At 39.0% G+C, this 26615-nt stretch overlaps 1 protein-coding gene across 10 annotated transcripts in view; it reads left to right on the forward strand.

Annotated features, from left to right (window-relative positions):
• Positions 1-26615, forward strand: part of AOAH (acyloxyacyl hydrolase) — a 114822-nt gene that overhangs the window by 21053 nt on the left and 67154 nt on the right. For 5 of the 10 annotated variants that reach the window (XM_039336770.1, XM_039336772.1, XM_039336773.1 and 2 more), the window contains 3 exons: positions 6803-6898; positions 10018-10084; positions 13480-13579. In XM_039336770.1, the coding sequence (XP_039192704.1) occupies positions 6803-6898; positions 10018-10084; positions 13480-13579 (263 nt within the window). Of the gene's footprint in view, positions 1-6802; positions 6899-10017; positions 10085-10890; positions 11047-13479; positions 13580-26615 lie in introns of those variants that run through there. The other 5 variants (XM_039336774.1, XM_039336777.1, XM_039336778.1 and 2 more) reach the window with 5 other exon arrangements.

Consider the following 26615-nt stretch of genomic DNA (forward strand, 5'->3'; position numbering starts at 1 on the left):
CAGCCATTTGTCTGAAAAGGCATAAGGTTTCTTGCCTGAGCAGGCGGTTAGACTAGATACCTGCCAACTTTATTATTATTATTATTATTATTATTGTTGTTGTTGTTGTTGTTGTTGTTGTTGTTGTTGTCATTGACCAATTATTGGTATAGAATAAGGGAAAATTATTTTAAAGAGAAAATGCAATAAGGATAGAAAATTAATAAAATAGATTAAAAACAGCACAGTAGAAGAAAGAAAATTGAGACAGAAAAGCTTTAGCAAATCTTTAGTCCTTGCAGGTTTAAGAAGTTATATTGGTATCTCTTTACCTTTTTTCCCCACTCATGAACAGAGAAATAAATTCTGAATTATTCTGTGAAAAACTGCAAATTATTCTGATCATTTGTTCATTATCCTCAGAAACTTCAATGCCTGCTAGGTAATAAATTATGTAATGTACTCTCACATCAAGATTTTCATATCCCATTAATAGAACATATTATAGAGATGAAAAATGGCAAGAATGGATACCGAGAAGCCATGGTAGAATAAATACTTGGCAATGAAAAAGAAGTCCTTTCATGAAAAACTTAACAAAATAAAAAAGTGATGAAATGTGAATTAGGTATAGAACCCTTTTTTATCACTTATTCACTTTGCATTGATTATGGGAAAATAGGGTGTGAAAGAAATCAAATAGTGAGAGAAGCATAAAAAGAAGTTATATAGTCTCAAATCTGGTGCCATTCAAAAGTCAGAACCCCAATTCTCTCACTTAGATGTTTCATCCAAAGTACTTCAATTACACCCATCTATAGTATATAGAGTATATATGTAGTGTTACATACTTTTATTGCTACATTTTCAGGCACATTATGTAGTGTATAGGATTAAAATGTCTTCATAATACAGGAATCTATTTTATTAATAGTTTCTTGCTGGTTTCACAAATCTATTTGGTTTACACACACAGGATTCCCCTGTAAAATGGCATGAAGGAACAAGATGACTTTTATGAAATTTTGGTTCACCTTCTCTGACTTCGTAGCATACAAGCCCCGGAAACGTCCCAGAATTCTCTGCTGAGAAACTGTTGAGAAAAACAGTTTCGAAATAGAGCAAATTTTCTACATGTAGAAACTTGAGACTCTTTCCCAATGATTGCCCAATGTTGCTAGTTATGGAGCAATGCACATTGTATAAAGGCATCTCTAGAATGTGAAATATTAAATTTATCACTTTTTTGTCTCAGTATTGAGGCAGATTTTGCCCTAATGAGGTGCTTGGGATGCTTAGAATTAAAAATGATCATGCAATCTCAGTGATGGTTGTTTTGTTTTTATTCTCAAAGTATTGGTAGGGAACTGTTGGTTTTTTGGACGGATTCTTCAAGCTAGACTTAAGTACAGCATAGGGATTTTGTGTAAGAATGTCTTCAAGTCAGCACTGATTCCTGGTGACTGCCTAAATAATAATAATAATAAATCTTTATTGATTAGCCCTTGGGCCATATCAAAGCGCAAAGTTCCAGCAACAAATTATTACTAAAGTTTGATAAAAGCAATTTAAAATGAAATTTGATAAAATACAGTCTAAAATGAAATTAGAAAAGAGTAAAATTTCTGCAGTTTTCTTGACAAGATTCCAGAAATGATTCACCAGGGCCTCTTTCCTAGGGCTGAGAATGAGTGACTGTCTCAGGATTATCCAGCTGGCTTTGTGCCTAAGGTGAAACTAGAACTTGCTGTCTCCCAGTATCTAGCCTTAACCACTACACTAATATAGCTCTTGATTATAGTGTAAGACAGTGATGGTGAACCTTTTAGAGACCGAGTGCCCAAAAACTGGCCCCGCCCCTGCTCCATCCCCCTGCCCCACTTCCACCCCCACCCCACCTGCCCGCAGGACCACTCACCATCTCCAGGGCCCGCTGCAGATCGCCCAAGCAGCCCACGGCCACGCCCTCTGCCCGCACCGCGCAGCATCAACTGTATGATGGGGCGTGAAGGCAGAGTCTTCTCTATGTTGCCTGGCTGCCATGTCCTTGGCTGCGCTGCTCCACATGGGCCACGCTCGGGGGCGACTCTCCTCCAGAGGGGCTGCTGGTAAGGAGGGGGTCGCAGGGGGAGGCAAGGCTGGGGCAACGGCACGTGTGCCCACAGAGAGAGCTCTGAGTGCCGCCTTTGGCACCTATACCATAGGTTCACCACCACTGGTATAAGAGGTTTAAAACTATTACAAAGCTATCTAGAAGGCGTTTAGGAAAAGGCAATGTAGTAGTTAAGTATTGTTTTAGCTACTGCACCCAGAAGGATTACTTAGTTCAATGTTTCTCAACCTTGGCAACTTTAAGATGTGTTGACCTCAACTGGCTCAGGAACTGACTTGCTTGTGCCATTGCCTCGGGTTTTTTCTATGTAAGAGATCTCACATAGAATTCCATCAGCTAGTTCTTCTCAATATTTTAGTTACACAGAGGCCGGGGGCAGGGCTGAAGTTCCATATCTAAATAGTTGCAATTCAAATTTTGCATTACAGTGGCTTTCTGCAGTTAATCATATAATAATAATAATAATAATAATAATAATAATAATAATAATAATAATAATAATAAAGTTTGAAGGGACCTTGGAGGTCATCTAGTCCAACCCCCTGCTCAGGCAGGAAACCTTATACCATCTTGGACAAATGGCTGTCCAGTTTCTTCTTAAAAACTTCCAGTGTTGGAGCGTTCACCGCTTCTCGAGGCAGGTTGTTCCACTGGTTAATTGTTCTAACTGTCAGGAAGTTTCTCCTTAGCTCTAGGTTGCTTCTCTCTTTGGTTAGTTTCCACCCGTTGCTTCTTGTCCTGCTTTCAGGCGCTTTGAAAAATAGCTTGACTCCCTCTTCTTTGTGGCAGCCCCTGAGATATTGGAACACAGCTATCATGTCCCCCCTTGTCCTTCTCTTCGTTAAACTAGACATACCCAATTCCAGCAACCGTTCCTTATATGTTTTAGCCTCCAGTCCCCTAATTATCTTTGTTGCTCTTCTCTGTACTCTTTCTAGAGTCTCAACATCTTTTTTACATCATGGTGACCAAAACTGGATGCAGTATTCCAAGTATGGCCTTACCAAGGCATTATAAAGTGGTATTAACACTTCACGTGATCTTGATTCTATCCCTCTGTTAATTCAGCCTAGTACTGTGTTGGCTTTTTCGGCAGCTGCAGCATACTACTGGCTCATATTTAAATGATTGTCCACTAGGATTCTGATATCCCTCTCACATTTACTACTATTGAGCAAGGTACTCCCTATACTATACCTGTGCATTTGGTTTTTCTTGCCTAAATGTAGAACCTTACTTTTTTCATCATTGAATTTCATTTTGTTAGTTAGCGCCCAGTGTTCAAGTCTGTCCAGATCCTCCTCTATCCTAAGCCTGTCTTCTGGAGTGTTGGCAATTCCTGCCAGCTTGGTGTCGTCTGCAAATTTGATGAGTTCCCCATCTATCCCCTCATCCAGATCGTTGATGAAGACGTTGAAGAGCACTGGGCCCAGAACAGAGCCCTGGGGCACCCCACTACACACTTCCCTCCATGTAGGTGTGGTTCCATTGAGGACCACACACTGAGTACGGCCGGTCAGCCAGCTACGGATCCATCTGGTGTGATGCTGTCTAACCCGCATTTTTCTATCTTATCAAGTAGTAGGTTGTGGTCTACTTTGTCAAATTTCATAGGAACCCCCAACAAAAAGGTATATAAGTTGGATTGTGTCCCCCCCCTTATCAACACTAATTAAAACTTGACTTTGAATGTAGGAGAAGAATCAGCCCAAGGCCATGTTCCTTACTCCTAACCCAGACCAGAAGGATACCATGATCAATAATATCAAAAACTGCTAAGAGATCAACAAGAGCAAAGATGAATACACTACACCAATCCTGTTCCCTCCACAGAATTTTCTTAAGAGTGATCACTAGTGTCTTGGCCCCATACCATACTGAAGGAAAGGTGAAATATACGTCTAACAAAGATAAATAAATATCTCTCAACATAGAGGAACAGCAACACTGTTAATATTAGTAATAGAGCATGTCTTTATTATAGTTGCTCTGGATTTATTTTTATGCTACATCCTTCATGTTTTTTGTATGTTTGTATATATTCATGCACATTTATTCAATGCTGCTTACAGTTCAATAATTAATTGTTCTTATTACACAGTAGTATAGTAGTATATGCAGGTGTTCATCACCAACCATATTGATATCAAAATGACACATATGGTGATATCATTCTCAAATGATTAACTTAAGGGCTTAAGTTAACACACGAATGTTTCTCATATATCTAAAATCTGCAGACTAAAGTAAGGCTATTCCATGGAATTTTGCCTTTTATCAGCAACCACTGATGCCTTTCTAATTAGAATTTCCTTTGTATATTTGCTACAGAAGTAGATTAATTTAAACAGTCTGTTCAACTTGCCAGAGGGTACATGGCCAGCAAGCTCATGTTCTGATTTCATTAGCTATAATGGGATTTTTTTTCAACAACAACAAAAAACAAGAATAAAAATTTAGAGTAAATAAAATAAACTAGAACTAGAAAAGGACACACATTTATGAATATCAGGTGTAGCTCCAAATAGGTTATATATTTTGTAATATGGAGGCAATTTGTAAAATCATAATCACTTTTCTTGAATCTCCTTCTTGTTTCACAATGAACTCAGATATAAGGTCTAGCAAGCTAGCTGCAATGTTAGGACCTGGAAATTCATATTTAGTAATGCTCATTTTGTTAATGTTGTTAATTTTATATTCCTCTATTTTTCTCTGTTTGTTTTATTGATATATGCTACTATACCCTTTTTCATTTTCCATTGTTTTATTCATGCCCATCTTGAATTTTGGAAAAGGTTAAATTTACTTTCCTGTTTTCTTCCTTCTTGTTCTTTTACCCTTGCATTTCCCTCTCTGTTTCTTCCTTGTTATTCCAATTCATTATTGGATCTTGGAGATCAAGATTGTCCATTACCTAATTACAGTTGTATATTGTTTAAAATTATTCCTGTTTACATTTCTCAAAACTTTTGTTACATGCCTATATCTCAATAGGAAGTCTGAATTGTTTCCAGCACTCTTCTTAATCACTAATAGCTTAGTCTCTTGACCAATATATTTCATCTGGTACTATACTTGATCTTAGTCAAAAGACTCATGCATAACTATTTTTCAGTGCCTACATAAGATCTTACATTTCCTTTACTTAGATTAAATTAGAGAGGGTCTAATCTAATTCCTAAATTCTATATTCCAGGTATCCAAATGCAGTATTAAGCAGTGAATACATGGACCTGCATTACAGCACATTGGTTGAAGTTATTGTTCTCTCCCACAGGTTTGAATTCTTTCCCTGTTGAAGGCAATTACAAATCAATATTATTCAGGATAATCTCACAAAAACTTCCACATCTTGGTTTTTCTATGAGGCACTCCTAATGATGGATTATGAGCATGCACCCATCATATTTAAATAATGTATCGAAGATCTTGAAGCCCTACAGGACCAATCTGCTCTATGTAGAAATGCAGAGCTGTCAAGCCCTTTTAGAAATCAGCAAGATATTTATGTCACATAACTGTTTCCAAATTTTGAACACTAACTTTAGTATGCTTTAATGTTCCCTTCACAAAAGTTTTGGAGAGATGATAACTAATAGTTCTCTATGAGGTGAGACTGTGCATCTCATGAACAAGGGGGACCTCTTATGTTGTAACCTCTGAAAGGACTCAGGGACCTGCCTTATATCCTTGGGGATCTTTTTAAAGTATAATTATTATTATTATCAGATCACTATGAATCAGTCTCCTTTTTCATAATGTTGTTAAACTGCAGATTATTGATTTGATTTTGATTGACTGAAAAGCCCATTTCAACTGTAATATTTTATCTTGCTTTGTTTTTATTCTTTTTTATTTTTAATTTATGTTCTTGTTTGCAATTCTGGTCAATAACTATAATAAATCATAATAAAAATATTCACATCTCATCTGAAACTTCTCTTTGTCATTATTTCTATGATTTCTTGTCCTTTGTTTGTATTGTCTTCTTAATTTAAAATTAACTTATGTACAAGAAATGTGTAAAGACTTCAACAAGAATATGCGGTAGGGAGGAGGATGTAGCAAGCTAAATAGGGTGATAGTTACAGTAAGTTGTACTTGTCCAAATTTAGAATTCAAGTATCATTAATTTTTCAGATTGTCTGCAAATTTCCTTAAGATTAACTTGCTGATCCATTGCAAAATTTAAAGGCAGCTGGCTTATTTGTCTAAGTTGTTCAACACATCTTTAATTTTCTGCAATTAATTGTGTTGGTTTTAGTTTCCCATTGTTTGCTGTGCTTTCCTACTGCCTCTTATTTCTTGAGAATAATAAAGTTGTATCAGATCTTTTCTTGCTTTCTCTTCTGCTGCTTTTAAAATGTCATATCATATACATTTTACTCTTGTAGTAAGTTTTTTTTACTATTACTATAATAAAAAAATATTACTATTACTATAATAAAAAACTATTTTATTATCTGTTACAAATGTACATCCAGTTGTGCCTTACATAAACAGGGGGGGAAGGGCAAAAAAACAATGCTGAAGATGGATTCAATTCCACAAGATGGTTTCTAAGCTGCAAACACCATTTTGCTAAGAATAGCATATTTATTTTTATACCAAAAAAAATTATTTACAGGAACATCTCTGAATAATATTAAATAGCCAGCCGGACCTTCTAAAATATAAGTAATCTGGATTGTTTTTCTTGCTTTGTAGGTTGCGTAAGTGTAGTGGCTATAATACAGCAGCTTTCTCAAGTCCACAACTCTACAGTAAAAGCAACTCTGGAAAGATTCTGTACCTACTTACCTGGTAAAAAAACAATATGCACTACATATACCAATTAGTTTACATGCTTATGATATGATATACAATACTGCACTTGTTATAATTAGTTACAGATATTTTGAATTAATGAAAAGTAATAATTTATCTCAGAGCAGCTCTCAATTCATCCTTCTCTAAAGAAAACACAGAATTATTCACAGGGAAACATGATCAAAGTTTTAAAAAGTATTGAACCATATATATTATTTGTGGGATACAAAGATGCTTGATATTTGAGTAATGTGTCCATCTTAGCAGTGGAAAGGCATAGAGACTATAGCATCAACTCTAAAACCATATTGCATATTTTTGCAAAATTACCTATCTGTGGTAGCATGCGTACTAGTCCATCAAATATACCACTATTGGTCCTTTCTAGCAATCAGTATGAGGTTGCTCTTGGAGATAATGTAGATGAAAATGTTTTTTCAGTGAAGTTGAACCAGTATTTGTGCTGATATTGGGGACTCTGTAAAAAAAGCAAGAACTTTGAGTACATTTTAATGATATGCATGGATATAGCCCTAGTCACTCACACAGGATTTAATTTCACTGTTCAGAAGAAATAACCTTTTCCTAAGCAAAAGGAAAACCAGCAAATTTATGCCTTATCACAGAAATTTGTTTTTGATGTTGCTGGCAGACTGATGATACTTTGTGAGCAATTTGCCCTGGCAGGAATGTATACATCTTGCTATTGTAGCCATACTTAAATGCTTCTTATCTTACTAAATCTGCAATGTTGTTATTGAGTAATTAATTAAAAGTGATTTTCTTCTTTTCCAGGGGCCCAGAATATATTATAATTATGACTGCAAATTGGCTGTTGGGAATATTAATTGTTGAGGCCAAGACTGCATAGCAGTTTATTTTTGAAATTTAGCTTTGCAACTTTCCTGTAATTTCAAATAAACAAGAAATTAGTAAAGGTTTATTTTCTTATAAGGGATGAAGTCAAGGGAAATTGCCTCATAAATGCACTTCTACTGAAGATGGCTCTGAAAAGAAAAAGAGATATTGAAATAAAATTGTTTTTTTAGTTAATAACAACTAATTAATTAGTGTGTCAATAAATTATTGCCAGACAGCTTTCATTACAATAAAATTTAAATTATTTATTCTGAGTATGTTAGGCACAAGGTAAATTGTTCAAGGTTGCCCAATAAGCTTAATGAAATCAGTTTAAAGCCTTAGTTCACAGCCAGAAAATCTATCTGTCATTGCATATATTTTTTGTAATAATTTTTGTGACATTTAATAATAATAATAATAATAATAATAATAATAATAATAATAATAATAAAGTTGGAAGGGACCTTGGAGGTCATCTAGTCCAACCCTCTGCTCAGGCAGGAAGCACTATACCATTTCAGACAAATGGCTGTCCAACTTTCAGTGTTGGAGCATTCACAGCTTCTGGAGACAGGTTGTTCCGCTGACTAATTGTTCTAACTATCAGAAAATTTCTCCTTAGTTCTAGGTTGCTTCTCTCTTTGGTTAGTTTCCATCCACTACTTCTTGTCATGCCTTCAGGTGCTTTGGAGAATAGCTTGACTCCCTCTTCTTTGTGGCAGCCCCTGAGATATTGGAAGACTGCTATCATGTCACCCCTTGTTCTTCTCTTCATTACACTAGACATACCTAATTCCAGCAACCGTTCCTTATATGTTTTAGACTCCAGTCCCCTAATCATCTTTGTTGCTCTTCTCTGTACTCTTTCTAGAGCAGTGGTTCTCAACCTTTCTAATGCCATTACCCCATAATACAGTTCCCCATGTTGTGGTGACCCCCAACCACTTATGCATCACCGGGTGCCAGGGGCGTGGCCAAAGAAAAGGGGGGAAAATGGCGGACAGCCTTGTTTGGTGACCCCCGTGAAATGGTCGTTCGACCCCAAATGGGGTCCCGACCCACAGGTTGAGAACCATTGTTCTAGAGTCTCAACATCTTTTTTACATCATGATGACCAAAACAGGATGCAGTATTCCAAGTGTAGCCTTACCAAGGCATTGTAAAGTGATATTAACACTTCACGTGATCTTGATTCTATCCCTCTGTTAATGCAGCCTAGCACTGTGTTGGCTTTTTTGGCAGCTGCAGCACACTGCTGGCTCACATTTATGTGATTGTCCACTAGGACTTCGAGATCCCTCTCACAGTTACTACTGTTGAGCAAGGTACTACCTATACTATACCTGTTCATTTGGTTTTTCTTGCCTAAATGTGGAACCTTACTTTTTTCACCATTGAATTTCATTTTTTTTAGATAGCACCCAATGTTTAAGTCTGTCAAGATCCTTCTGTAACTTAAGCTTATCTTCTGGAGTGTTGGCTATTCCTGCCAGCTTGGTGTCATCTGCAGATTTGATGAGTTCCCCATCTATCCCCTCATCCAAATCATTGATGAAGATGTTGAAGAGCACTGGGCCCAGAATTATATGAAAATGAAAGCAGGTTGATCTTGTTCCCTCTATCATGTCTATTTTCCCTGCTACGTAAATATTAATATTGACTTCTTCAGTAATTTAGAATCTTATGTCTTAAACCAGGGCTTTTTGAACTGGTTCCATGGACCTATAATTCTGAAAATTTGATTTGGTTCCATGGACGATTAACTGCAAAACATACACATACGTACTTAGACAAAAGTTTATCAAACACAGCCAATTCTCCATCATTATAGCTTTGCTTCTTGATCAGGGTTCTGGATTTTTTTAAAAAAATTACTAGATCTCACAATCTGAAAATGTTTGATAACACTTGACCTAGAGCACATACAAACTTTCAATGTACAATAGGTTCCCATTTTCAGATTGTCATTGTAGCATACGGATGAATAACCAAGTCAGAAAGGACATGCATACTGGGACCAATGTGATCCCATTTACCCATTCATATAATATTTCCAGTATCTACTAGAAACAAACAAAAGGGCTACTCAATCTTATCTGGGAGCTTTCTATGACATCTCTTTGACTTCTGTTATAAAAGCATGGTGCAGTGTAGAATAACTTTTCCTTTCAACTAGAAGGATGAGTAAATACCTTCACATGTTTAAATACAATCTTATGAATGCTCATTTTTTTCAATATATATTTTTCCAGAAACATTCCACCTACAAGGTATTTGTTTTTTGCTTGTTGAAATATATGGACCAAAGATTATTAAATTGTAAGTATTAATGGCAATAAATAAATAACTATTGCTATGTCATGCATAATTAATGCTTGCCCATCACAGATGGCATACTCTGGCCTTATTAGTCAAATAATGCTCCCAATAAAACCAGGAGGTCTTTGGTATATCCTGCCGAGATTCATACAGCCCCTTGTCCTGCCCTAATGTAGACAAGAATGCAAGAACTGGCTCTTTTTCCAGGCTTGGGACTAGAGTGAATGGCAGGCTTTTTGTGAATTGTTTGATCTGTGAGATGATAGGGTTTTTAACATTCATAGATATATCCCAAGATTTCTTATGGGATTTCTCTCCTGTGCTTTTAACTAGTATAGATCCAGTGCAATAAATCTGTCTCATCTATTTACACCATTTAGTGTAATGGTTAGACGCTGGCTTAGAAGCCAGCCTCATCTTAGATATGAAATCTGGGCCAAATACTCTCAGCCTCACCCATTTCACAGGGTGGTTGTGGGGAAAATAGGAGGAGCAAAGAGTGTTAGATATGCTCACTGCTTTGTTACTTATGCAGTAATAAAGGCAGGATAAAAATCTAACAAACAAATAATAAATAGTAGAGTGCTGCTGTTTAGTGCATAGTTTTGTATTTATAAAACTATCACTACTCTAGAAGGAATTCAGTCTAAAAGCTGAGAACTGAACTCCAAGATTTCCATTCAGATTCATCTTGCCTCCAGATTCATAGGGCTCAAACATAAGTCCTGTTAAAATGAGCCCTTAAAACTTGAGTTATTCCTCATGTCTTGTTGTTTTATTCAAATTTTCTCTTTATCCACCACTAGGCCTTGAATCAATCAGAACTAGGCTGTGGACATGGCAGGCAAGAGTGCATGCGCATCCCCTCTTGTGCGAGCAGTGGACGAGTACGTGCGCACATGCTCTATTTGTGCCCACTCACTCAGAACAAATCTCTCCCCCCCATCCACAAAGGCAGAAAGGTTGGGGAACTCTGTTCTAAGCAATATATTTAAATGCATGTATGTATATAAAACATTAGGTATATACACTGCCTTGAGCCATCCATGCAGATTGAGGTGGTCTATATATTAAATTAATTAATTAATAGCAAATCCATTTCTTCATATAAGTTTAGCTGCACTTCTCAACCGGCCTCAAAAGAATCTAATTCCAACAGATTCTGCTGTTGGAATTATTGGTGGAAACAAATCCCAAAGGTGCTTTTCCAAAAAGCAACTGGACTTTCTTTCTTTTTATTGAAAACATTTAGCTTCTCATCCAAGAAACTTCTTCAGTTCTAACTGACAGATAGGGAATGGAAAGATTGAGAATTTATCAGAGTGTAAATAGGTGTGGAATCTTCTTGAAAGAATTGTAAACAGGAGATAGGTGGTGTCATGCCCTTTCCCCTCTGTTGAAAGAGGGCTGTTCAATTTTAACATAGATGTTAAAATTAATGTATGTTAAAATTAATCTATATTAAAAGTCAGAACTGAAGAAACTTGTTGAATAAGAAGCAAACCATTTAAAAAAGCCATGAAAATCCAGTAGCCTTTTGGAAAAGCATCCTTGGGACAACTATGACTTGGATGATTGAGAATCTCCACAGACCGAAACAAATATTTGTGGTCAACTCCATGGCCTACTTATGCTTATAGAAAAATATATTTCCTCTTGAGAGCAATACATAGCCTCTGTTCTGGTTTCCTTTGAATTTTCAATCCATGAGAGTTCCATATGTTATCCAAAAAAAGGATGGCTGAGGTTAGGCAAAGATTGTTGGTCTCAAATTTAAAACTGGAGGCAAATCTGCTATCAAGACTTTAGTATCCCCTTTCTTCCATTCTTAAATATTTTCATAATGCCTTCTCTACCCCAGTGAAAAGGACATTCATGCAAATACTCCATCCTTAAAGGTCCTGGAGGGGTAGAGGTGTGTGTGTGTGTGTGTGTGTGTGTGTGTTTTAAGGGATCAGTTCTAGGAAAACCTCTGTGAAAGTCACAAAACTTTGCACCACTGCAATTACTATTAGAAGCTGCAATTGATTCATGCATAGACAAGAAGAGATTCTGACATATGTGCTGGGTTATGAAGCCTGATTGTCTTTTACTGATTCTTGCCTTTCATCAAATTATTTTGATTTCTGTGTCTATCCTTCACTCTACAACAATACAGCAAACAAATAAATAATCCAGCATCTATCTCAAGAAGTTGCAATAGAAATATGGAAATGTTTAACATTAACAATGAATTAAGAGAAATAAATAATTTTGGCATATGCAATACAATAGATTTGCATATTTCATTCATTCTGAGCCATATTATCTGTTTTGCTTTAGGGGTAAATTAGAGGCAGAAGCTTCCTGTATGTTCCACTTCAAAATATTGCATCCAGGTTGTTTGGCTCTTCAAATGGGCTGGACTGCAGCATTGTCATCATAATTTGCACTATTGGCAGGAGGAATATGTATATTAGCTCTGAAGCCTCCATACAAAGGCAAAACGAGGGCCCAAGCAAATAGTTGATAAACACTTATACAAACATGTTATGACTGGTATTTCCATAGTATTTAACTTTGCATAATTTTCATGTGCCAGTGGTATTTTCCTTATCTTTCCAAAAGTTAATTAAATCTATTAGCCTGTAAGTAGTCTTCTCCAGAAAAAAAATGTTGTGTAGGAGATTTAATATGTGTAAAATTTGTATAGGATTCGGAATCACTCAACCCATTGGGAGCTATAGAAAGCCCAAGTTCACCTCAAATGAGAGTAAAAGTGTTATTCTAAATTTTGGAACTTCTGATCATCCTTGCAAAATTATTCTAGCCAAATTAGTTAGCAGGTAAATTTATGCAGCTTTTCTTTGTTGCCATCTTTAATAAACCTACCTTTATTTTCACTTTTAAAGTTAGCATTTCAACATCTTGAAAAGTAATGTAATATCTTTTCACATAAAAATTAAAGACATTTAAGCTCTGCGACTATATAGAGACTTTTTACAGTTCTTATGGAACCTAAAGATAAAATATTTCTATGTATTTATTTAAATTCTGAAAAAAATTCATATACATGGTGGCTAAGAGTTAATACTGATTTGATGACATACAAGCAATTGGCCAATTTAAAAAATTACACATATTTAACAACAAATCAGAGTAAAAATTATGAGGGCATTTCACTGAGTAAAGCTTTGCATAAAATTTGCTGAAGCAAACACAATCAATGAATTCAGAATTTTCCATTATGTACATTATGTAAAGCAGTGTTCAAGATCCAAGAAAAAAAATACTAGCTTAAGATCAAATTGGCTATTGTAACACAGACTTAATTTAGTAAATACAAAATGCATCTTTTCACTGGTAAGGAACTATTATAGCCTAATACCTGACAACAAAAACTGCCTTTCTTTTAGGGTAGAAACCAAAATGAATGCCGATGTGATATGCCATTCCATTCATGCGTGTATAAAGAAAGCAGGTCAACCATACTGTCATCTATACCCTCCTCCTAAGGTGAGTTTCACTTGAGCTTAAAATAAGAGAAGATATAATTTATTTCCCTTTTTAAAATAATTGATCTAGAGAGGAGAGAATCTATGAGCTTTTCTACAACTCTCAAACTCGCTGACGGATCAATGATTAGGTTTTAAAATTTAAATACCTCCATGGTTGATTAAGCCACCAATAATCAACAACATCTAACTGGATACCTTTCCTAGTGTGTCACTCTACTCTTGTCTCATTGCATCATCATGACTATGTCATGCTATTTTAATTATACCCCATGCTTACTCCAATGTGTAAATGATATCCTTATTTTATCCCTATTTAATACTTGGAACAATCTTATATGTTTAAGTAGGCTAAAGATTAGACAAACTCAAGGTTCTTTAATGGCAGTCATAATCATTCAAATATATAAACTTTGGTCTCCTGCATGTTTGTCAAACCAGCAATAGTAGGTTGGTTTATGAATTATTGTATGTAAGTCTATTCAAAGTCACAGAGTTGGGGTCTGTTAAACATCAAAAACAAACTATGTAATATGTAGTAGCCTCTATGTCAATTTTTTAAAATAAAGGACAAAATGTTCATTCAAAATGTCCTTTGTATTGAGAATTGCTCTATGACAAATTGCCCTGATGAAAGTAAATTGGAGGCCCAATTGTAAGGATAAATTGCGTGCTCAGCTTAGTATCAGGAGCCTGAAAATTGGAGTTAAATTGCTTAAAAGGTGATTAAAGGCGTAGTCCCTCATTACTAATTATTTTAGTACCTATTTTCTATGTGATATTGGATCTGAGAAAGGACATTTCTTTTATAGAACACTGACTATTTCATTCTATAGAGAATTAATTATTCATCTTATTTAACAATGGCTCCATTTGAAAAAGGATGGGATAATTTCCATGTTTTTGAGAATATTAAACCTTCTCAGATCAGCAAAGGTAAAAGAAAGATGAGCTCATTGCTCATTGCTGCATGGCTGAATCACTTTTAAAAAGAGCTCAAAATCAACAGCTGCTATTTGTAACAACTACAATTCCGTGTTCAGAAATAATCATTCTCCATAAGAGAAAACAGTCACCTTTATACATAATTTGCAAGTTTTCTGAAAGTAAATGCTAACTTACTATAATTAATTTCAATGTGATGTTGAAATATTGTATTGTAATTAAATCTATGTGGCTCATAAGCACTTATATGATGCATAAGTAAAATTTGGAGAATAGATGCAAGATTTAAGAGTTTGAAAATACTTTAATTCCATTTTTCTATTACAAGCTCCTCTAACTTTGCAAGTAAGATGAGAATTTTTATTCTCCTGCTTTTGCTTTTGGCTAGAGTAATCTTACAAGCATTCTAGTTTATTCTTAGATATTGATGTGATATTTGAAAGACCTTCCATGCAGTATGAAAATGTTAAATAGAGACTTCTGGTTCCGGTACGCGGCGACGCCGGTCAGGTCTAGAGACTCGTCTCCACTCCGGCAAGGTTTTCTTCGCCGGTAGACCCCTTAGTGGGTCAAAGATCGCCCTGGAGGGGCGACTACCGAGGAGGAGGCTTGCTGGTGACTGCGGGAGAGCAGCAGCTTCTCTCGTGGCTCCAGCTATCTCCTTAGGGCTGACGGAGCAAAGATCGTCCAGCAAGATGGCTGATTACCCTGCTGCACCACCTGAAAGTGACATCTACATCTAAGCGTAATAGACTCACAACGGATGATCCAGATGAGACCCCTTCTTCTCCTCTCTTCACCCTACTCTGTTTTTTTTCTGTTTTTTTTTTTTTTTTTTTTTTTGCTTGTAAAAGCTCATTGGAATTATTTCCCTGTCTTGAAAAATCAGCTTTTGTATATGTGGGAAGAAAGGCATAAAGGATAAAAGAAAAATTTTTAAAGACTATACTTTATTCTCATCACTTGGGGAACAAAAGGATAAAACAAAAAATTTTAAAGACTACACTTTATTCTCATCACTTGGGGTACAGAAAAACTCTTTTCTAAGAGCTGTACTATTATTTTACACTGGAAGATTATTTCTTTTTCCACTTTTTCCTTTAAAAGATAGAAGAAAGGAAAAAAAATGGTGTCTTGAAAATTTTTTTTAATCTACTGAGGACATCTAGCGGCGAAAAGTTAACATTGCAATTGCTGATTATTGTTTTGAGATGAGATAGTCTCGACCTTGAAACTACCTTTGAAGAGAAAAGATAAGCTGATGCAGCTGTGGGAATTGTGGGGGTGGATATTGCTTAACTTTTATTAATTACAGCCTCCACTAAAAGAAAAAAAGGGATTCTCTTCAATTACCATTAAAATGAAGAAACCTTATTCACAATTAAACTTTAAATTTATATTGGAAAAGATTTATGAGGCTACTGAAGAAATATGTGCTACAATGAAAGAGATTACTACAGAATTAAGAGCCAGAAACTCTATCACAAACCTTCAAACTGACTTTCAGACTACATCTGATCATTCTATAAACCAAAACATACTAGAAGAGAAATCAATTGAGATTAAAGAGGAATTTATTTTACCTTACAAGCATTTTATTTATATCCTCGAGGATCAGAAAAATCAAAGACGGAGATTTGAACCTTTAAAGCTACGAGGCTTTAAGGACAAGAGAAATAGACATCCAATGCAGAGGACAGGATGCTTTTTACTGTCTCAAATGATATTACAAGCAACAAAGAGAGACCTATCGGCTGAAACGGAAGCTTTGTTATGGAAACCTGCCTGGCACAAAAAGAAGGCTAGAATAAGACTGAAAAGAGAAATTTTAAATTATATGTAATGGATCAAAGGCATTGTAGAATTATGGATTGATTTAAGGATTAAGAGATTATTAGAATATATATACTAAATAGATTAAGAAGGTATTTTTTGGAATAATAGGTTTATTTGTATGAAAACTATTATCTAATGGAATGAAGAAAATTGAAGAGGTATTTTAGATCTGGATTGATTTAATAATTAATTGAATGTTAATTTAGTAAGATGATGTTTTTGTTTGATAATATGGATGTTATTAAGTATGATAACTAACTGGATGAAATTTGAATCTCGTTCAATGGACTGAAATGATTTAAGGTTTGATATTATCTTGTTATCTTAAAGAGATTGATGGATGGATGGATTAGACATGTACAGGGTAGATTAATATTTTATTTTAATTAGGAGATATTAGTGGAAGAAGAAATAAACAAGACTTGTGATAAAATTAAAGAACTAGAATATATCTGGAAGGGATACCTGAATTGATAATGTGTTTATTTAAAGTTAAATTTGATTATGGTAATTGTAAATTTATAAAGCTCAAAACGGGTTTAGGATTAATAGAAATTTAAATTAGAAATGGATTATCTTAAATATATTAAGCTATTTGAGGGAAATAGAGAGGGAATATTGGATGTATTGATTTGAGTTATTCATATATGATTTTATTTTTGGATGTTTGATTACCCCAGCACCACGGTGTGTCTTGAGCACCTTGTTCTAAGAATTTAAAAAACAATAAAATTTGTTTTAAAAAAATGTTAAATAGAATAAAATAAAACAAGGTTCTAAAAGAACAGGATGTGAAGATAATAACAATGAGGATGAAGCAACAAATAATTTGGGATAAAGTTCTGTTTAATCTGTGAATGGCATGGTGTGGCATGACATGATAGAGAAATACATGTCTACGTATTATTATATAGGTCATGAGAATAAACCAGCAAGTACTCTTTGATATCCAAGATTTACTCTGTTAAATTCACCACATGCTTCAAGAGCAGATCTTGAACACTTTTTGTCGTTCCATGTCTCCTACAGTCTATGTTGCATAGAGTTTATACACGTAGTTGTGCAGTTATGCAAATGAGTAACTTCCAGTTTAAAAGGGTCTGCTGTTGGTGAGATAGCTAACTAAACATAATGCTTATCTCTAAACTATGATTACAAAGCACTATAGGAATGAAATATTATAATGGGCAAGTTATATCTTTTATTTATATAATTTAGGAGCAACGTTCCTAGCACATAAGATGGGCAGTTGTTAGCAATTGACTTAAGAAATAATTCCTCTAATCTTTACTACTAGTGGAATGCAAGTTTATGTCAAACAAGGGGTGATGGAAAGAAGTTACTCTGGCTATCCAATAAAAATAGATAATAGAGATTATAATATTTGACTTGTGTTTGTTTTGTATAACGATGTTTGCCATCATTTTTGCAGAACACATTTAAAACAATTATTAAAATACAGTGTATTTTCAGCCATATTTTAGTACCAAAAAGGACTCTTTTGATCCTTTTCCCCAAACTCAGAAATATCTACTGATATTTATAGAAACTCTCTTACTGTTCAGATGCTCCATAGTAATTTCAGCAATAAATATACTAATAACATAAATCTTCAGTGTAAAGTGCACTTAAATTTCAAACTTCCATGTATATATAATAACCTCATGTTGCTGTTGTTTATGTAGATTACAAAAAAAACCTTGCCAATCTATAGCCCAATTCCCAACTTTTCAAGTCCCATACATAGAAGATATTGGAACAGAGTAACGTTTTGAAGGAAACTTCAAATGTAGTGACCCTAAATATATAGTTTTTATTTTATGAAAAATAAAATGTTCAGGAAATGAAATATGTTAAATAACCACTTTGATTTGTATTCAAGCCCCAAATGCATACTCATATTAAAAGCAAAAATCACTGCAAAATTAAAACACCAAGCTCATTAATAAATACAAAATTCATAAATGTATCCAAAAGGGACATATTAAAACAGAATAAAATAGAATATAAGTCAACATGCATATTTGCATCCTACTTCATCAACTAATATTCTAGTCAGTTTTGAATATATAATTTAAAGGCATAAGGCAAGATACAAACTTTCCATTATAGTTTAGTTAGAAATAGAGGCTTATGGAGAAAATCAACTTATTACTTGAGGAGGCTTATATGTGCATAGAGGGTAATTTAGATCCCAAATTCCAATATTAAAATTGGACTTGGAAATATATTTGTATCCAGTAAAACCAATTAAGAATTAATATGTTCAGGCCAATCGATACTGTTAACAATATAGTGAAGGTTTTTCCCCCCAACACAGGCAATGATAGATATGTTGGAACTATTGTTCCAAGAATCTCCATTAAAATATAGAACTTTGGTAATTCAACACACTCAGTCATCTGTATACTTAACAAGATTTATCAGAACTGACTTTTTTAATTATCTGCTTGCATTGTAAGAATGATGGTGGAAGGACTGACACTTGTCTAAAGTAGATTGCAGCTAATGAATGTGAAAGGTACTATTTGACATGCAAATGTTATGTAGTTATTCTTAGTTTCTTGTAAAGTTTTTTTTTATGCGGATCAATTCTTTTTCTGCTCTGGAAGTTTTATTTACTTTTAATTAAATTATGTTTTATTCTTGAATTTTGTGGATTTATCTTTTTTGTGAAATGTCCAAAGGGTTTTGGCCAACTTTGGAGTTGTTCAGATATAGTAATAAATAGAATATAGGCCTGGAATTCTTAGCAGTTTAATGACAACTCTCTTCAGTTTCTCCCTAAGTGATTCTATTAGCTCTTAAACATGGGGATACAAAGGTATTTCTTGTCATCCTTTAAAAATTGGAAATATTGGGAAAGGAATATGGAAGCCCTAAGCAAAATTTAAAATTAGTCAATTAACTCTATTGTATATTTGAAATTTGTAATAGAGTACATTATTAAATAAAGCAATAATGTAAAAACAATATAATTCATAGTACCATTATGAATATGGATATAAATTCTGAATTTTTCAGATCCATATTTCCTTGTTGCATCATACAGGCTATCTAATACTGATTGTGTTGTGTCCTGAGCCTGCAAAAGCAGGCTCGGGATGTTGAAATGGTCCCGGGCATTCCAGAAGCTGCCCGGGACCAGACTGAGCAGCACCAGCCTTGTGCGCATGCGCAAGGTGTGAAACGCCAGATACTTTGTTATGTTTCTGTCCAGGTCTCTGGTCACTTAAGAGAGAGGCCTGCGAGCCTGTCGGTTGTTGGAGTGTTGGTGATTGTAAATAAAGAGCTGTTAACTTTGTCATGACTCCTCATCATTTGCCATCAAACGGAGGACTTAACACTGGCGACGAAGGTGGGATAAGTTACAAGCTGAAGACAAGAAGCTGTAAATACTTACCCAGGAAGTCCTGAAGAGGGGAAGACAGCATTAAAATCAGCGTTCCAGCCTGCCAATACTGCGTCACTGGAGAGTGAGTTCGGCTGAAAGACCCCATCCCCATTACAAGTTCAGAGGAGCGAGTGGTGAAGGTTAGGAATTACAGGATGGCAAAGATTGGTCATTTATCTGACTTTGGTATCTCACATCCAGAGAGATGGGACTCCTACATTGCAAGGGTGGAGAATTACTTCAGAGTAAATCAGATTAGAGAAGATGGCTTGAAAGCTGCAACCCTGTTGTGTGTCTGTGGACAAGAAGCTTTTGAAATTGCAGAGAACCTGGTGGCCCCTGCACCTGTGGAGTCAATAACATATACTGACTTGAAGAAACTGCTGAAGGAACATTTCCAGCCCAAGTTCTCTGTTATTGCTTGGAGGCACACATTTGAGCAAAGGGACCAGAGGGCAGGTGAATCTGCTAAAGACTTTATTGCAACCTTAAGGCAAGCAGCCAGACCGTGTGAGTTCAACGACCTGGAAGAGAGGCTGCGAGATCACTTCGTATGCGGTTTGAGGAAAAGAGACTTGCAGCAGAAGATTTTTGATAGAGAGGATGTCTCTTTCCAAGATGTACTGAGAGAGGTGACAACTGAGGAAGCAGCAGGTAGGGCTGTGAAGACCCTATGGCCCACCAGGAGCCCTCCAGAGACTGCTACTGTCCATCAAGAGGACATCCAAGAAGGGTCAGATGCGGATCCTGAAGAAGAGGTGAATAGACTTTACCAGCCAGCTGGAAGGAGGCAAAAGGAGGCCTGGACAAGGACAAAGCATCCCTTCAATGCTTCGGGTTTGGAGGACACCACAAGCGAACTAAATGCAGGTTCCGTTCTGCCATTTGCAGAGCATGTGGCAAGCAAGGCCACATCACAGCTGTCTGTTTGGGGTGCCAGAAGACTCAACCTTGAAAAGAATTGTGTCTGAAAGGTACCAGGGTCCCCAGCCAACATAGAGTGGGTTTCTGCGCATTGCGCAGGAGTATTTTGAGGACAGGAACACACAAGCCCCTTAAGAAGAAGTTTTCTCTTAAAGTAAGATTGCAAGGGGTTCCTTTATCAATGGAGTTGGACACCGGATCCGCTCTTTCCATTATTTCCAGTAACACCTTAAACAAGATATGCAGTAGCAGTGGCCTTCGAGTTAAACTCAGGCCTTCAAACCTCATACTTACAGATTTTCAGAATTCTATGGTGTGTATTAAGGGGGAGGCCACCCTTAGAGTACAGTATAAGGATTTTGAAGGTCCCCTAGATGTGGTGGTTGTTGGGGGTGAATGAACAAGCCTTATTGGACTTGATTGGTTCGAGGCCCTGGGAATCCAGGTTACTGGGCTGCATAATTTGCAAACGTCAAGCCTTGCAGAAGTCTGCAAAGAGTTTGCAGATGTGTTTAGTTCAGAGTTAGGATCCTACAAGGGGCCTCACATCTCACTACAGCTAGACCCATCTGTTACACCCATCAGGGTTAAGCCTAGGAGGGTACCTTTCGCCCTCAAAGGTAAAATTGATGCTGAGCTGGACAAATTGCTCCATCAAGGCATTTTAGAACCTGTGGACTCAAGTCCATGGGAAACCCCCATAGTAACGCCTCTAAAGGCTAATGGGGACATGTGTATTTGTGCAGACTACAAGTGCACACTGAATAAGGCACTGCAACAGCATGCTTATCCAGTACCTGTGGTAAGCCACATTCTGGCCTCCCTCAAGGGAGGCCACATCTTTGCTAAGCTTGACCTGGCACAGGCCTATCAACAGTTACCTGTTGATGAGGCAGCTGCAGAGGCCCAAACTATTGTAACGCACAGGGGGGCTTTCAAGGTTAAGAGACTGCAATTTGGGGTAAATGTAGCCCCTGGCATATTCCAAAGTGTCATGGAAAGCACACTTCGAGATATTCCGGGGGTCTGTCTGTTATGTACCGAGCCTTGCAAACGGCTCGGGCGTTTGCAGGCAGTCCCGGGCAGGTGCAAAGCTGCCCGGGACCAGACAGGCTGTCGCCAGCGCCGTGCGCATGCGCGGGTGCTGGCGCGGGAAAAGTAACACATTTACCCGGGAAGCGTTTATATAAGAAGCTGGGAGGTTTGGTGAGCTGCTGAAGCCATCTACTTGTAAGCTGAACGCTGAATAACGGAAACTGAGAAATTCAACTGCTTCTCGTGTCTGTTTTCCCGCCACGGACTCAACACTGGCGACGAAGGTGGGATGCCTTGCACTACCTGGAAAGGAAGAAGTGTAAGCTTACCCAAGGAGTCCTGAGCGGCGGAAAGGAACGGCGTCAATGCGGAAGCTGCCCACCAATCCGGTGCGCATTCGGGGGTAGGCTGGCTGATAGACCCGTCTCCTGAAGATCTAAAGATGGCAAAAATCGGAAGGCTTTCGGAATTCGACGTCTCACATCCAGAGCGGTGGGAGTCATACGTAGCCAGGGTGGAGAACTACTTCAAGGCAAACCAAGTGAGGGAAGAGAGCTTGAAGGCTGCCACCCTGCTTTGTGTTTGCGGTCAAGATGCCTTCGACATCGCAGAAAACCTTGCAGCACCTGTTCCAGTAGAGTCTGTCAGCTACGCAGATCTGAAGAAACTACTGAAAGAGCACTTCCACCCCAAGATGTCCGTCATCGCATGGCGCCACACCTTCGAGCAGAGGGATCAACGGCCCGGCGAGTCGGCCAAAGAATTCATCGCCACATTACGGAAGGCCGCCAAGCACTGCGAGTTCAAAGACCTCGAAGAACGACTGAGGGACCGATTCGTGTGCGGGTTAAGGCATCGAGATCTACAACAGAGACTTTTCGCTAAAGAAGAACTGTCCTACCAAGATGCCTTAAGGGAAGTCACCGCAGAAGAAGCAGCAGGCGGCGCTATCAAGAACATGCGGCCGATCAGAAACAGTCCAGAGGTTGCATCCGTGCACCAGGAAGATGCCCAAAGGAACTCCGAGGAGGATCCGGACGAGGAACTCGACCGTCTCCACCCCACGACAGAAGAAAAACAGAAGGGAAGCTCTTCAGCTCCGCTCAAGTGCATCGGCTGTGGAGGTCGCCACAGGAGAACCGACTGCAAGTTCCGCTCCGCTACCTGCCGGGCATGCGGCAAACAAGGACACATTGCAGCTGTGTGTCTGGGCCGATGAAAGGTACAACCTCAGGAAGAACCGTGCCTGAAAGGTACCAGATTCCCCAGCCAGAATAGGGTAGGGTTTTGCGCTTCGCGAAGAAGCATCCTTAGGACAGGCACACACAAGCCAATTAAGAAAAAGCTGTCACTCAAGGTGAAGCTACAAGGGGTTCCATTATCTATGGAACTAGACACAGGGTCTGCCTTTTCAATTATCTCCTTGCATACATTTAGGAAGATTTGTTCCGGTAGTGGAACTCAGGCCAAGTTAAGGCCTTCTGACATTGTGTTAACAGATTTTCAAAATTCAAGAGTGTGTGTTAAGGGGGAGGCCACCCTTAACGTGCAATACAAGAGTTTTGAAGGTCCACTAGACTTATTAGTAGTAGGGGGTGAACGAACGAGTCTCATAGGACTCGATTGGTTTGAGGCCCTGGGGATACACGTCACAGGACTCAACAGCTTACAAACACTCGACCTACAGGAAGTCTGCAAAGAATTTGCAGATGTTTTCAGCCCCCAGCTGGGCACATTCAAAGGACCCCCTGTGTCCTTAAAGCTAGACCCCACTGTCACTCCCATTAGAATTAAAGCAAGAAGGGTCCCTTTTGCTTTAAAGAGTAAAATTGACACTGAGTTAGACAAACTGATTCAACAGGGAATCCTAGAACCTGTTGATTCCAGTCCTTGGGAGACCCCCATTGTCACGCCTCTAAAGGCAAATGGGGACATTCGCATTTGTGCTGACTACAAATGCACTCTGAATAAGGCATTGCAGCAACATGCCTATCCTGTTCCTGTGGTCAGTCATATTCTGGCCTCCCTCAAGGGGGGGCGCGTTTTTGCAAAGCTTGACCTAGCTCAAGCGTATCAACAGCTGCCTGTTGATGATGATGCTGCTATAGCTCAGACTATTGTGACCCACAGGGGAGCCTTTAAGGTAAAAAGGCTACAGTTTGGAGTGAATGTCGCTCCTGGGATTTTCCAAAGCGTAATGGAAAACACACTACGGGGCATACCGGGGGTTTGCCCCTACTTTGATGATGTCTTAATTGCAGGAGACTCCACACACATTCTAGCTGAAAGGCTAAGGGCTGTTCTGTTAAGATTCAGGAAGTCAGGCCTCAAGCTCAAAAAAGACAAATGCAAGATTGGGGTGCCTTCTACTGAATTTCTGGGGTTCAAAATTGATGCTGCTGGGATTCACCCTGCTGAATCCAAACTGACAGCTATTTTAGAAGCACCTAGGCCAAAGTCCAAGGCCGAACTTCAGGCCTTCCTGGGCCTCCTGAATTTCTACAATTCTTTTCTTCCACATAAAGCTAGTGTAGCTGAGCCTCTTCACAGGCTACTAGACAAACAAGCAGTGTGGCAGTGGTCACATACACATGAGGCTTGCTTTAACAAAGTCAAGGCCTTGCTCACTTCTAACAGTGTACTTGCACATTTCAACGAATCTCTTCCTGTGTGCATCGCATGTGATGCGTCCCCTTACGGGGTAGGAGCTGTCCTGAGCCACCTCAGGTCTGATGGAACTCAGGTTCCTGTTGCATATTACTCCAGAACATTGTCTTCTGCTGAGCGCAACTACGCTCAGATAGACAGGGAGGCTCTGGCTGTTGTCGCTGGAATTAAAAAATTCCACGATTTTCTCTATGGCAGGCATTTCACGGTCTTTACTGACCATAAGCCTCTGCTGGGACTGTTTACCACACGTAAGCAGACTCCCCAAATCATTTCCCCTAGAATGCTTAGGTGGTCTATTTTTCTGTCTGCATATGATTTTTCTTTACTCCACAAGCCTGGGAAAGAAATGGGCCATGCTGATGGCCTCAGTAGATTGCCTCTGCCAGTAGTAGAAGCTGACCCTGCGCCAGCTGTCAACATTCTATCAATCCAAGCCTTGCCCGAGCTCCCTCTTTGTGCCAGGGATGTTGCCGCTGAAACAGGTACAGATCACACACTTTCACGTGTCCGTTCCTGGGTTTTGTCCGGTTGGCCTGAGCACTGCCCTAGTCCTGAGTTTCAGAGTTTCTGGTCCAAAAGAAACGAGTTGTCCCTTTCTCAGGGTTGTCTGCTTTGGGGAAACAGAGTTGTCATTCCCTCCTCAATGAGGACTAGGGTCTTAGAATCCCTCCACGAGGGTCATCCTGGCATTGTTCGTATGAAGGCTCTTGCACGCAGCCACTTGTGGTGGCCTGTTTTAGATAAGGATATTGAGGCTCAGGTGCATGCATGCCACCTGTGCCAACGATCTCGCCCAGAGATGCCCCAAGCTCCCGTGCATAAATGGGAGGAAACGCAGTCCCCATGGTCTAGGGTGCACATTGACTACGCTGGGCCCTTTCAGGGCCAGTTCTTCTTGGTCCTTGTTGACAGCCATTCAAAATGGCTTGAGGTTGTACCTGTCTCTTCCACCACCACTGCAAAGACTATTCAGGTACTGAGGGGGATTTTTGCTGCACACGGGCTTCCAGATGTCATCGTGTCTGACAACGGCCCTCAATTCACTTCCTCCGAATTCCAAGCTTTCTTACAGGCTAACATGATTCGTCATGCCACGTCTGCATCCTTCCACCCGTCCACCAACGGTATGGCTGAACGTATGGTGCGCATCACAAAGGACGCCTTGAAAAGACTCACCTACGGGGACTGGCATCACAGGTTGGCTGACTTTCTCCTTTCTTATCGCACCACACCGTCCACTTCTACAGGGAGAAGCCCAGCTGAACTTCGCTGGGGGCGTCAACTTACTACTAAACTTGACCGGTTGCATCCGGACAGACTGCCTTCATCTACCTCACATCCTAGGGCACCTAGACAACTACTTGTGGGTGCCCCGGTTTGGGCTCGCAATTACGGGCCTGGTCATACCTGGGTCCCCGCTTCTATTTCCAGGGTCACAGGTCCTCTCTCCTACGAGGTTGCCCTGGACAACGGTCGTGTCCTGCGTCGGCACATCGACCAACTCCGCCCTAGGCGGGACTTTTCAGATGAGACTCCTGGGTCTTTTCCAGGGGGGGAGGGGGACCCTTTGGAGCAAAGGGAAGGGCACGAGCTGCTGCCCATCTCCACTGATGGAGCCACAAACGGCCCATCCCAGGGTTCCGCAATTGCTCCGAAAAGGAATTCATGGAGCTTACCCACACAACAGGCACTCACGCCTACTCCAGCCAGGGAGTCACCCCGGGGGCATACTCACCTTCCACACACATCACACAGCACTCCAGTCACGGAGGATACCCGGGGGCATCCCAACAAATCATTCCCCGCAAGAGAGCTGGCACACAATCCCCAAGGTTGGCCTGACCTTACCCCAAATTCTACAGGGGGTCAAACATACAGGGAGGTGGTCGAGGAACCAAGTCCCGACTACAACACCTCTAGCCCAAATCAGGGAGTAACTGAGTTTTGGGAAAGTACAGGAACCCACACAAGCCCGGACACAGAACGGGGTTCAGGGAATGGTCAGCCTCCTGACAGGTCTTGGACGGACCTAGGAGGTTCAACAGAGACGCCCAGCAGTGGCTATCACTTCAAGGGGCCCGAGGGTCTACAGCTAGGCAGGTCAACCAGGTCACAAAGTGACAGAAGCCCTGGCCTGACGAGCCCGGTGGGCAAGCAAGCAGGCCAGGCATCGGGGCACAGTCCTTGGAAGGCACCAAGGCAAAATAAGGAGAACAGGCTCACATCTCCCTCC

This window comes from Crotalus tigris, unplaced genomic scaffold, assembly GCF_016545835.1.
Source record: "Crotalus tigris isolate CLP2741 ecotype Arizona unplaced genomic scaffold, ASM1654583v1 scf7180000017666.379230911805:20528666, whole genome shotgun sequence".
Lineage (NCBI taxonomy): Eukaryota > Metazoa > Chordata > Lepidosauria > Squamata > Viperidae > Crotalus > Crotalus tigris.